This window comes from Liolophura sinensis, chromosome 6, assembly GCF_032854445.1.
Source record: "Liolophura sinensis isolate JHLJ2023 chromosome 6, CUHK_Ljap_v2, whole genome shotgun sequence".
NCBI classification, from domain to species: domain Eukaryota; kingdom Metazoa; phylum Mollusca; class Polyplacophora; order Chitonida; family Chitonidae; genus Liolophura; species Liolophura sinensis.
In genome coordinates this window covers 76,051,544-76,064,170 of record NC_088300.1, presented here as the reverse complement: position 1 = coordinate 76,064,170, position 12,627 = coordinate 76,051,544, and the positions used below count along the sequence as shown (strand labels likewise).

Below are 12,627 nucleotides of genomic sequence, written 5' to 3'. Positions count from 1 at the left end.
TGCCCTTTGGCATGTCGTTGACAAATTTTCCCTTGTGTGACGTACAGATGTGAAATAATTCTATAGCTGCTACCAGTTCCAGTTGGTTGCCATTACTGAGTGGAATGTACTTGGGATGTTGCGTGTGCGGGTGAGCCACAGAAGACATCTGTTTTGCACGGCAGACATCATTTAAAAAGAACTTATTCAACATGGTGGGACACATGGTTTACCACTGGTTGCCCCCATGGCTATAATACTCCACTCGCCCAGTATAAAGAAAGGGGCTACTGTAAATCCATAGGTTACTCACTAATCACTGGATGAACTCATATGCTGTTGAGGGGCGTTCAGTGTAGTAGGTAGCCACTTGGAAAGCTAACAAGCAGAAGAATGTCAAAGTTCCGGGACTTGTCAGTTGTATCCAACTCTTTATTTACACTTCTTAGATGAATGCACGATTCACATGATTCTGCTTCATTATACCTCTATTCATAATCAACATTAACCACGTACATGGCTAAGGGCATGAATAAAAATAGACAAAGCCTGATGCTATATAGTATCAATACAAAAGAAAGTGCCAAGACAGTTGAATGCATTAATGCAACCTATTCAGCAGGTGTGTTTTACAGTAGATTTTCACATGAACAGTTTTCATGATTTTTCCAAAATAACATTGGTGAGGTTGAAGGGTGGTGATTCAACCACAAGAAATGGTCCGTGCTTGAAACATACATGTATAGAACCTTTCCTGTGTTGGGGATATCCCAAACACCTGCTGTGTGTGATCTGCCTCACACAGGTACTCCTCCACATATAGCAGTTGTATTCCACAAACATCTTATGTAGCTAAATCAAATGGTCTATATAATGGTAAGCCTGCTAAGACTGAAGAGTTGCACGCGGTGTGCATATTTTGAGGAAGTGGAAATGCACACAGGAAGCTTCTGAGCTGAATGTACCCACATGACAAATGCTCACTCCTACTGACAACAACAAGAAATGTTTTATTCCTTTGTTTAAATAGTTTGATATAGTTTTATAACATCATCTGATATACACATATACATCTCACATTGAATAATAATTTTATATTTTGATACATGTATAAAACACATTTACAACTTACAGGATGAACAGTGCAGTGTGCAGTCAAAAATGCATAAATGGAGATATGTGAATACATCAGCTATGATTTGATGGAGAATTTTCCACAGTAAGAATCATGGTCTACAATGTATGCAATTGTATGCCAATGTATATAAGGTATGCCAGTGTATACAAGGTATGCTATGGTATCACATGGTTTAGGAAGGATGGTAAAGTAAATGACAAACAGAACATTTACCACTGGCATATTTCCTTCTGACATCCATTCATACACACACTTTATAAAATCCATCTAATCCTTCAGAAAGCTTTCGAGAGTTTCTTTGTCACAAACATAAAAATATTAATATACATAAATATATTTTCCACACACTTAATGAGGCAAAGATTCTAATTTACATATTAAGTTGCAAAAAAAAAAAAAAAATGTGACAGGCATAAATAAAGAGATAAAAAAAATATACATACAATATGAAAGCACAAGGACAGGCTTGAGCTGGAAAAGTCTCACACACATTGTACCTATCACAGTTCAGGTGGACAGACTAATACAGTATAGGGATTGTGGGTGGCATGAGTCACAGGAGACGTGCAGACTGTCAAGAGTACTACCAAGGGAGACTACTCAGACGGGAATATCATCTGTCGTATTGTCCGGGGACTCGGCTGGTTGTCAATATGCTGTCCTGTTTGTAATGTTGATCATATCTTCTGTTCTGTAAACAAAAATCACATCTAATTTACAGAGACAATACATACATTAAATATTTTGTTTGGACACTTAGACGATAAAACCCATACAAGAGGATATCACTCCCACATAAAACAGAACAGAGGGTACGCTGATAACTCAAACTCAACATATTCCATGACTTTAATTGTAAGGTTGCTCATATCAAAAACATAGCACAAAAACAGTGAATAAAAAACATGTGCATCATTAAAAAAGGGCAAAAACAGTTAAGCTGTTTATAAGGATAAATCAATGTAGTCAAAACACCAGATCACAATTTTAGCCTCGGCAAAGGACTCTGGTCCAGTTTGATAGGCATTATTAGCCTGTACATATAATCAGGCAAGAGAACAGATTGCTACACAGTTATCTGTGTGATCCCTGCGCAATCAGCTGGGTGATATCTACACCACTGGATAGGTGATCCCTGTACAATCAGCTGGGTGATATCTACACCATTAGATGGGTGATCCCTGTACAATAAGCCAGGTGATCCCAGTACAATTAGCTGGGTGATCCTTGTACAATCAGCTGGGTGATCCTTGTATAATTATTTGGGTGATCCTTGTACAATCAGCTGGGTGATCCTTGCACAATTAGCTGGGTGATCCTTGTACAATCAGCTGGGTGATCCTTGTATAATTATTTGGGTGATCCTTGTACAATCAGCTGGGTGATCCTTGCACAATCAGCTGGGTGATTCCTGTACAATTATCTGGGTGATCCTTATACAATCAGATGGGTGATGCTTGTGCAATTAGCTGGGAGATCCCTGTATAATGAGCTGGGTGATCCCTGTACAATGAGCTGGGTGATTCCTGCACAATTAGCTGGGTGATTCCTGCACAATTAGCTGGGGGACTAAACAACTATCCGTGTGATCGCTACCCAACTGCACCTATCTGGGTGACAGCTACACAATGATCTGAGTGCGTGCAAGTGAGTGCTTGGGGTTTAATGTCGTACTCAACGATTTTCAGTCATATGACGACGAAGGAATCCTGGATCTACCGCTCCCGAAGCATACGCCCTATGAATTGTGCTATCCAGGCCGGTTACAATGATCTGAGTGATCACCACACATGTATGTATCTGGGTGGTTGCTACACAATTATCTGCGTGATTACCACACAATGATTTGGGAGGATGCTACACATTTATCTGGGTGATTACTACACAATGATCTGGGTGATTACTACACAATGATCTGGGTATTACTACACAATGATTTGGGTGATTGCTACACAATGATTTGGGTGATTGCCACACATTTATCTGGGTGATTGCTACATAATGATCTGAGTGATTGCTACACAATGATCTGGGTGGTTGCCACACATTTATCTGGATGATTGCTACACAATGGTCTGGGTGGTTGCTACACATTCATCTGGGTGATTGCCACACATTCATCTGGGTGATTGCTACACAATGATCTGGGTGGTTGCTACACATTCATCTGGGTGATTGCTACACAATGATCTGGGTGATTACTACACAATGATTTGGGTGATTGCCACACATTTATCTGGGTGATTGCTACATAATGATCTGGGTAATTGCTACACAATGATCTGGGTGGTTGCTACACATTCATCTGGGTGATTGCTACACAATGATCTGGGTGATTGCTACACAATGATCTGGGTGAGGTGCTACACAATGATCTGGGTGATTGCTACACAATGATCTGGGTGATTGCTACACAATGATCTGGGTGGTTGCTACACAATGATCTGGGTGGTTGCTACACATTCATCTGGGTGATTGCTACACAATGATCTGGGTGATAACTACACAATGATTTGGGTGATTGCCACACAATGATCTGGTGATTGCTACACAATGATCTGAGTGATTGCTACGCAATGATCTGGGTGGTTGCTACACATTCATCTGGGTGATTGCTACACAATGATCTGGGTGATTGCTACACAATGATCTGGGTGGTTGCCACACATTCATCTGGGTGATTGCTACACAATGATCTGGGTGATTACTACACAATGATTTGGGTGATTGCTACACAATGATCTGGGTGATTGCTACACAATGATCTGGGTGGTTGCTACACATTCATCTGGGTGATTGCTACACAATGATCTGGGTGATTACTACACAATGATTTGGGTGATTGCCACACATTCATCTGGGTGATTGCTACACAATGATCTGGGTGATTGCTACACAATGATCTGGGTGATTGCTACACAATGATCTTGGTGGTTATCTGGATGATTGCCACACTATTAACATCTGGGTGATAGTCATACAAATACTTGTCCCATATCAGTAACTTACTTTTTTCCCACTTTTACATGAATGATCAAGAAGACAACTCCAAGGACAATGCAGAGAGATCCAACAACCAGGTATGCTATTCCCAGGAATGGATTTTTTCCTCCCATCCATGACGTGGTTGTCAGCACAATTCTTTTCTTACCTTCAAAATCTATAACAGGGTAGTCTGGGGGCAAAGGTCAAGGAATTCACAACTCCTGCTTGATGGGGTATAAACTATCATGTGATTCATTGAAAATAGAAAGCCAATATATACTGATTGCTGGTTGACTAAAGACGCTATTTATCACAACGTACATTTATTCTTGATTGTAGTTTAATTACAAACTGCGGACTTTTTCACTTTTAGTGTTATGGGTGGCAGAAAGCAGAGTGCCTGTAGTATAGTACCTGCTTTTGGCAAGTTGCCTTCCCATGTTTGACATACAGGTATGTACACGATACTAGTGGAAATTATGACAGTGCCAATGGCAACAGAAGCATCACCAAGGCCCAACATGTAGACAGAGAGGAAAGCCACCAATTTCCAGTCAAAGGTCATGATGCAGATCATGATGCAGGAAGATGTGTATAATCAAATCTCAATGTTCATCATCGACACAGCTCAAAACCTTAGTAGCTTTAGCATCAGTACTACAGGCTTCATATATACAAATCTCAAGGGTCTTGCATGAGTAATGCGTTGGAATGTGGTACCCTAATTCCTCAACCTTTGAAATAGCAATTTTCAGTGTAATTATGCATGCTTTTAAGCTGATTTTGGAGACAAAACCACGTTGGTTGGATTGGCCAGTTTCGGGGCTTCAGTTGACGAGTTACTGTAATGTATTTTCTTGTGATCAAGGATACTGTACTTGACTTCTACCAGGTACTGGCCTTTAGGCAGGCCTTTGCTGAAGTTAGTGTCAGAGTTCCTGTCCACAATGCGGTGAAGTTTGCGGAAGGTGGGCAGGGCGGCGGTTCTCATCCACACGATCAGATCCTCATTCTCATAGCCGTTGTTTGTGGATGAGTTACCATTCAGATGCCAAACGTCTTTCTGCCAGTACTGAGGCTTTGTGTACATGCTTCTGGAGGATTCTGAGGAAAGAAATACCATCAATTTTATCTTCTGACTTTCTGCCAGTACTGAGGCTTTGTGTACATGCTTCTGGAGGATTCTGACGAAAGAAATACCATCAATTTTATCTTCTGACTTTCTGCCAGTACTGAGGCTTTGTGTACATGCTTCTGGAGGATTCTGACGAAAGAAATACCATCAATTTTATCTTCTGACTTTCTGCCAGTACTGAGGCTTTGTGTACATGCTTCTGGAGGATTCTGACGAAAGAAATACCATCAATTTTATCTTCTGACTTTCTGCCAGTACTGAGGCTTTGTGTACATGCTTCTGGAGGATTTTGAGGAAAGAAATACCATCAATTTTATCTTCTGACTTTCTGCCAGTACTGAGGCTTTGTGTACATGGTTTTGGAGGATTCTGAGGAAAGAAATACCATCAATTTTATCTTCTGACTTTCTGCCAGTACTGAGGCTTTGTGTACATGGTTTTGGAGGATTCTGAGGAAAGAAATACCATCAATTTTATCTTCTGACTTTCTGCCAGTACTGAGGCTTTGTGTACATGGTTTTGGAGGATTCTGAGGAAAGAAATACCATCAATTTCAAATAAAACCACTACATGCCCCTGAAAGACATTAACTGTTTCCACATGAGGGCTACTTTCTAGGTAACATGGCTGCTAGGAAACAAGCATTCAGAGTTTGTCGTTAATGGGCACTGTTTTTTTTTGGAAGCAGATGAACATATCTTGCAGGAAAACATGACTAGGTGTATACACAAACACCAAAGTCTACTACTCTACTACAAAACTAAGAGTTTGAGGAACTTCCCTGGCCCACATAGAAATGCACCAAATATTAGAATGACATGCTAAAGAGATAAGAAATTGGCAAGCATCAGTAAAGATAAGAAATAAATGATTTTGGATACTACTAAAGATAACACTCTCATTTTGAAAGTGTGCACTTCAAAATCTGTGAGTTTTAGAAGCTTTGCATGCTCAATGTAACATGCTAAAATAAAAAGAAATTGCCAGTACCAGTAAAAAAACATTTGTTGCTCAAACTGAATATATCATGCACATCTTGGAACTGTCTGTTACAAACTGTGAGTTTCAGGAGCTTTCCTTGTTTAATGTACGTGTTGAATAAGGTATCTACACTAGTGTCTGTGACAAATTAGGTATCTACAATAGTGTCTGTGACAAATAAGGTATCTACAATAGCATCTGTGACAAATAAGATATCTACAATAGTGTCTGGGACAAATAGGGTGTCTACAATAGTGTCTGGCAAATAAGGTATATACAACAGCGTCTGTGACAAATAAGGTTACTACAATAGTGTCTGTGACAAATAGGTATCTACAATAGTGTCTGTGACAAATAAGGTATCTACAATAGTGTCTGTGACAAATAAGGTATCTACAATAGTGTCTGGGACAAATAAGGTATCTACAATAGTGTCTGTGACAAATAAGATATCTACAATAGTGTCTGGGACAAACAGGGTGTCTACAATAGTGTCTGGCAAATAAGGTATATACAATAGCGTCTGAGGCAAATAAGGTTACTACAATAGTGTCTGTGACAAATAGGTATCTACAATAGTGTCTGGGACAAATAAGGTATCTACAATAGTGTCTGTGACAAGTAAGGTATCTACAATAGTGTCTGTGACAAATAAGGTATCAACAATAGTGTCTGTGACAAATAGGGTATCTACAATAGTGTCTGTGACAAATAAGGTATCTACAATAGCGTCTGTGGCAAATAAGGTATCTACAATAGCGCCTGTGGCAAATAAGGTATCTACAATAGCATCTGTGACAAATAAGGTATCTACATTAGCGTCTGTTTCAAATAAGGTATCTACAATAGCGTCTGTGGCAAATAAGGTATCTACAATAGTGTCTGTGGCAAATAAGGTATCTACAATAGCGCCTGTGGCAAATAAGGTATCTACAATAGCATCTGTGACAAATAAGGTATCTACATTAGCGTCTGTTTCAAATAAGGTATCTACAATAGCGTCTGTGGCAAATAAGGTATCTACAATAGTGTCTGTGACAAATAAGGTATCTACAATAGTGTCTGTGACAAATACGGTATCTACAATAGTGTCTGACAAATAAGGTATCTACAATAGCATCTGTGACAAATAAGGTATCTACAATAGTGTCTGTGACAAATAAGATATCTACAATAGTGTCTGGGACAAACAGGGTGTCTACAATAGTGTCTGGCAAATAAGGTATCTACAATAACATTGTGGCAAATAAGGTATCTACAATAGTGTCTGTGACAAATAGGGTGTCTACAATAGTGTCTGTGACAAGTAAGGTATCTACAATAATGTCTGTGACAAATAAGGTATCTACAATAGTGTCTGGGACAAATAGGGTGTCTACAATAGTGTCTGTGACAAATAAGGTTACTACAATAGTGTTTGTGACAAATAAGGTATCTACAATAGCGTCTGTTTCAAATAAGGTATCTACAATAGCGCCTGTGGCAAATAAGGTATCTACAATAGCGTCTGTGACAAATAAGGTATCTACAATAGTGTCTGTGGCAAATAAATATCCATGTGCAAGGATGAAATACTGTAAAATATCATGCTGAAAAATCTGGTCTTTCATTCTTTCATTTGTTATATAGATAATGGTTGTAGTTTTTAGACAAATGAATTAAGGTAAACTGCCCTTTTCCCCTCTGATAGTTGACCTGGGAAGTCTATGAATGTTTCTTTAAGGGATTTGCTACCACAAGTATAGCAATCAATCTCTGCACTGTGTTTTTTACCCTTCTCCAGGGATGCCTGTAAAACTTGCAGATTCATGAGTGTTTATGTATTTATGCTGAATGTCAAACATGTAACAAATAATTGTCAATATTAAAAAAAGTTTCAATTAAATCTTCAACAAACTTTAGTGGGTGCTGGCAATATTTATTTTTGCATGTGACAGGAGGTTGCTTACACTGCAACCCGGCAGGTAACTGACAAACCCCTAATGGGAGGCCACAGTTGAGTCAGGACGAGCGGGTGTTGTACACCTGGCCTTGTCAGGCAATAACATATAATTTACCTGGAGGATTCTTGAACTTCACTTCTTTATCAGACACCCAGGCAATACCCGTTGACTTCAGGCCTACTAGTATATCTCCCTGTTCCCTTTTGTATGTGATGGTAAAAGTATCTGTCACATAAACAAAAACACAACAATAACCAGAACATTATAACCTCATTCTTTGTAATATGTACTAGTGGTAGTCTAACAACCTTAGATTTGATTCATTTATTTATTGGATTGGTGTTCTACTTCATACTAAAGAATATTTTACTTATATGGCAGGGACCAACATTTTGGTGGAAGGAAATTATCTGTAAACTACTGGTGTATGACAAGTAACAACTGTATGAGTGCTATTGACTGCTTAATGGTCAAGCCACACAACAGTGGATTTTTAAAGAATTTTCAAGATGCCTCATCTGAGGCATACTAAACATTGATACAATAAACTAAATATCAGACATGAAGCTGTTACTACTGCTGTGCTGACCGTTGAACATGCTGTTGGCAATGGCTCCACAAGGGGCATAACCCTTGACTTCAGAGGAATTTGAGGAGGTCGTTTTGAAGGGTTCACAGTCTGTGTTCAAGTTGCCAGGGTCTATCACATCTCCCTTCAGTTGACTATCATCTCGGGAGCGCACATATCTACGGTGGTTCTGGTAGAAGTTTGACAGGCCATAGTACATGTAAACATCACCCTGTTGTAAGAACAGCACATATATATATATAAACATGTGGAAATGAAACATGGTGAAGAATGTTGGAACTGCTTTTATAGTGTCAAGAAATTCACACTTCTCCATCAGGTTAACATTTCTATGGAATATATCAAAACTTCTAATACACATTTATCACATGTATTAGGTTTGTTAATGGAACACTGTTGTTTACATTTCCTCCTGAAATTTATGATCAAAGTGATCATAATGACATCAGCTGCAGAACATGCAGATTTTCTTGGTCAGGAGCCTCATCCATGATCTTAACATGCGATTGCTATGTGAAACTGCTGTCAGAACATCATACCCCGTACAACTTACCTGAAAGTCCTCAGTTAACTCAATAGACACTTCACAGGTACAAGAAGCTCCAGTTTTATTAAAGCTTTTTAACACGTCAGCACAGGAAACATTGGTTCCTTTCTCTTTGCAGAATGTGTAATCAGCAGTCACTTCTTTTATCTAAAAGAAAAAATGCAAAAAAAATATTTGATTTATTTTTTTTGCTGTATTTGAGTATCTTAAAATAAATTCTCATTCACTTTACAAGGACTATTGTAATTTTATCCAATTTTTTTTATGAAGTATATTTAAATGTTCTGAATATGAGGCAAGGAAGAGTTTTTGTCATGCACTAGTGGTTTGGTCACTTAAAACTTTCATTGTTACTGCCTAAACTCTGAAGAAATCTAAATAAAAACATGTACAACATACATGTACATCTGACTGGTAAGAACCTAGCTAGTCCTGGTCAACACACTGGGCTACCAGGTTATGCTTTATGGACACCCCAAATTTAAAACATTACAAATTTCTGATACCTGGAGCCTGAGCTAAACCAGTTTAACCCACAAGCTCACTAGTCAGGGGCTAGTAGACATTTATTTCATAAACACTTGTTTTATAAATAAAACATTTATTTATTTGATTGGTCTTTTACGTCTAACTCAAAAGTGACCGGCATTATGGTGGGGTGAAACTGAGCAGGTCCCAGAGGAAACACATAACCATCTGCAGGCTGCTGGCAGAGCTTCCCACGTACAACTGGAGTGGAAGTGATCATATTGGTGAGGGGCTTCTGAGTCATTGTGCTGTGCTAACATGCAAACCACTCAGCCACGGATGCCTTGTTAGTGCACACGAAACGTTCTTTTAGTCAGGCGGTATGCTTAGGAGTGAACAGCACCATAAGTCTGCTTACATTGTTTGAGGTAACCAGTAAAGCTACTCCTAATGGAATGAAGGCTATTCCAATGGCAAAGAAGGCAGGCAGGACTGTACTGGCTGTGAGGATAGGCTGCCAGGCAGGTAACTTCTGCTGCTTAAATCTCGTCTCTGAAAAAAAAAGTGGAAAACAATGATGACCTTCTCTTACTATCACACTCAAAAATATTTCATTTATACATCTCTGGTCACTGGTCAGGTCCTGACCTAGGGTTTTGTGTAGAAGTTAAACAGAATGAGTACATGATTAGCTTGACAGATTTTAAAATACAGGTCTTCTATGACCCATCTATATGTACAAAATAATCCCCTGAACATTAAACAGCATTAAGTAAATGATGTAAGCCTAGAGAATCTGGATGGAGCCAACACGTTGTTTCAAAACTCTGGCCATTTATTTAGCAAGATAAATTTATCTAACAAGACCCTAATTCACCTAGATGAACTCAGTGTGCTATTTTAAAATTCCCTCGCTGCCTCTCGAAAAAATCGCTGCACATTTCCAACTCAATGACACCGATCTCAAAGAAGTCTGCTCTTACGGCACCTGAAGTTACCTGCACTAAAAATACAAGTTCTTCTTTATCCCTTTTTGGGTTGAATTAAGAAGGCTGAAGTTGTTCTTGTAGACATTGATGGGAATGTAATAGTTTTTTCAAGGAGTCCAATACTAAAACTCAGTTGCATTTCAAACCCAGAAGTAGGTCATGTGACACCTCAAAGTAGCTGTCGATGGCAAGAAACTCGGTACCACCAAAGTTCTAGAAGTCAATGTGACCACAATGCAGCGAGTTAATTAGTTTAATTCGTGAAGATTGCAAATTCAGAGGACTGTATTAAAGATTCCACTGTAAAGAGCAGAGGAGGTGAGATAGATTGCCATGAGTGGGAAGGAGATGGGAGTTTGGCCATGTTTGTTGAGAGGTGGCAATGGACTTGGTGTTGCGATGAATGTCAGAATTTTAAACTAGCACACTCCTTCTAGATGTCAGAATCATCATTCACCACACAAAACCGTAGCCAAGGATCTCAGCTGTGATCTTTTAATATGAGGTTAGGCGTAGATCACAGTCGAGGAGTCTTCCAGGTTGGAATATTGGTATTTAAGGAGGGCAACAAAAATCTGTGTAAAATGAGCCAATACATGAATTAACCCCACAAAAATCCAATAAATTATTTTCACCAAGACATTCTCTATTCCTCTGCCAATATTTTTCACATTCTGTAGCCTTTAATTTATTAATAAATCGGGTTGTTCCTCCCTGCACATGTGTGGTTAACCTTTCACCACGTCTCTATGTTTTGGTCAGCTGGATGTTAGTTTTGACATACAGAAAAGCATGTTACTGTAGAGGCGCGAATTTGCAATTACTTGGAGCAGAATGACAGACCCCACAGTTTGTGTGAACTGTCAAAGTAAGTTTGCAGTAGAAAAGAGGGGTTATCTTCCTCATCCATTTCCATTTTAAATTTCACAGACAGGTCAACCGCTGCTGCGCATGCGCGCCTTGCTGACTCAGATTTTGAAAACATGGCAGCGCATGGCAACTAGCTAAATATGAGCCTATTTTCCACTTCGGCTAAGATTTACAGGAGAATGGTGATGTAAAAGCAAGTAGCGATTGTGGCAAAAAGTGTGTAAATATTTTGCATATTTTTGCAATATTTTCCATGCATGGAAATTCAACGAAGTGGTAGCTCTTTGTAAGCCAACAGGTGACCAGCAGTCCCTGCGTATCAGTATGTATATGCCATCCTTACACCGAGGTCTTGGGCTAGCAAAAGCAGACCACTACCATGACATGGGCTTTTTTTTTTGTAGGGCTTACCGGTAGAACAAACAATTTTAACTGTTGTAAAAGAGTAAAGTAGTTTACGGTGAATACACTAGACCAAGCCTGAAGCCAAAGTCACTAACACACATGCCACCATAAATTATATATCCACATTATGTCAAGACGACAACGACAACAACAACATCGATATTTGTCACTAAACCACAAGGCTAAACATGACCAGAATCCCATAGACTGCCATTACAGAATGTCACAAACACAGACAATACATTCATAAACACATTAAATAAACACTAGACATGAATATTACCTCTAGGTTTCTTGCTTTTAGATTTCTCATCTGTCGCACTTCCTGGAGTAGTTGTCGCCATCTTTCAGCCTGAACAAAAATGACGTACCACCCGGAATATTACCCTAGGATAAAATGTTATCACCATACACATAAAGGTTGGTCTATTTGAGTTCCATGGAAATCTCGCGAGATTCACAGGAATTCGTTAGTAGATGTAACAGATTGCGGGAAGGTCCATCACTTTACCCAAGCTTTGCAGTCATGGGCATTTATCATTTATTTTAACCATCTACCACTGCATTCCTACTTAAAACTCACTGGTTAGACTACGCC

The 12,627-nt window shown here is 39.1% G+C and overlaps 1 protein-coding gene across 1 annotated transcript; it reads right to left on the bottom strand.

Annotated features, from left to right (window-relative positions):
* Positions 1–390: 390 nt before the first annotated feature.
* LOC135466206 (cell cycle control protein 50A-like) lies at positions 391–12,416 on the bottom strand. Its single transcript, XM_064743607.1, has 8 exons — positions 12,313–12,416; positions 10,184–10,317; positions 9,304–9,444; positions 8,751–8,961; positions 8,276–8,386; positions 4,976–5,206; positions 4,127–4,292; positions 391–1,808 (listed from the first exon to the last, which is right to left on the bottom strand). The coding sequence occupies exons 1-8, from the start codon at positions 12,371–12,373 to the stop codon at positions 1,766–1,768; spliced, it is 1,098 nt and encodes a 365-aa protein (XP_064599677.1). The 5' UTR covers positions 12,374–12,416; the 3' UTR covers positions 391–1,765.
* Positions 12,417–12,627: the final 211 nt, after the last annotated feature.

Coding starts and splice junctions, on each gene's coding strand:
- LOC135466206 (XM_064743607.1), bottom strand. CDS start 12,373: ATGGCGACAACTACTCCAGGAAGTGCGACAGATGAGAAATCTAAAAGC. Junction 9,445..10,183: donor TACTGGTTACCTCAAACAAT/GTAAGCAGACTT, acceptor TTTTTCTTTTAG/ATAAAAGAAGTGACTGCTGA. Junction 8,387..8,750: donor TGCCAACAGCATGTTCAACG/GTCAGCACAGCA, acceptor TTTATGTGACAG/ATACTTTTACCATCACATAC.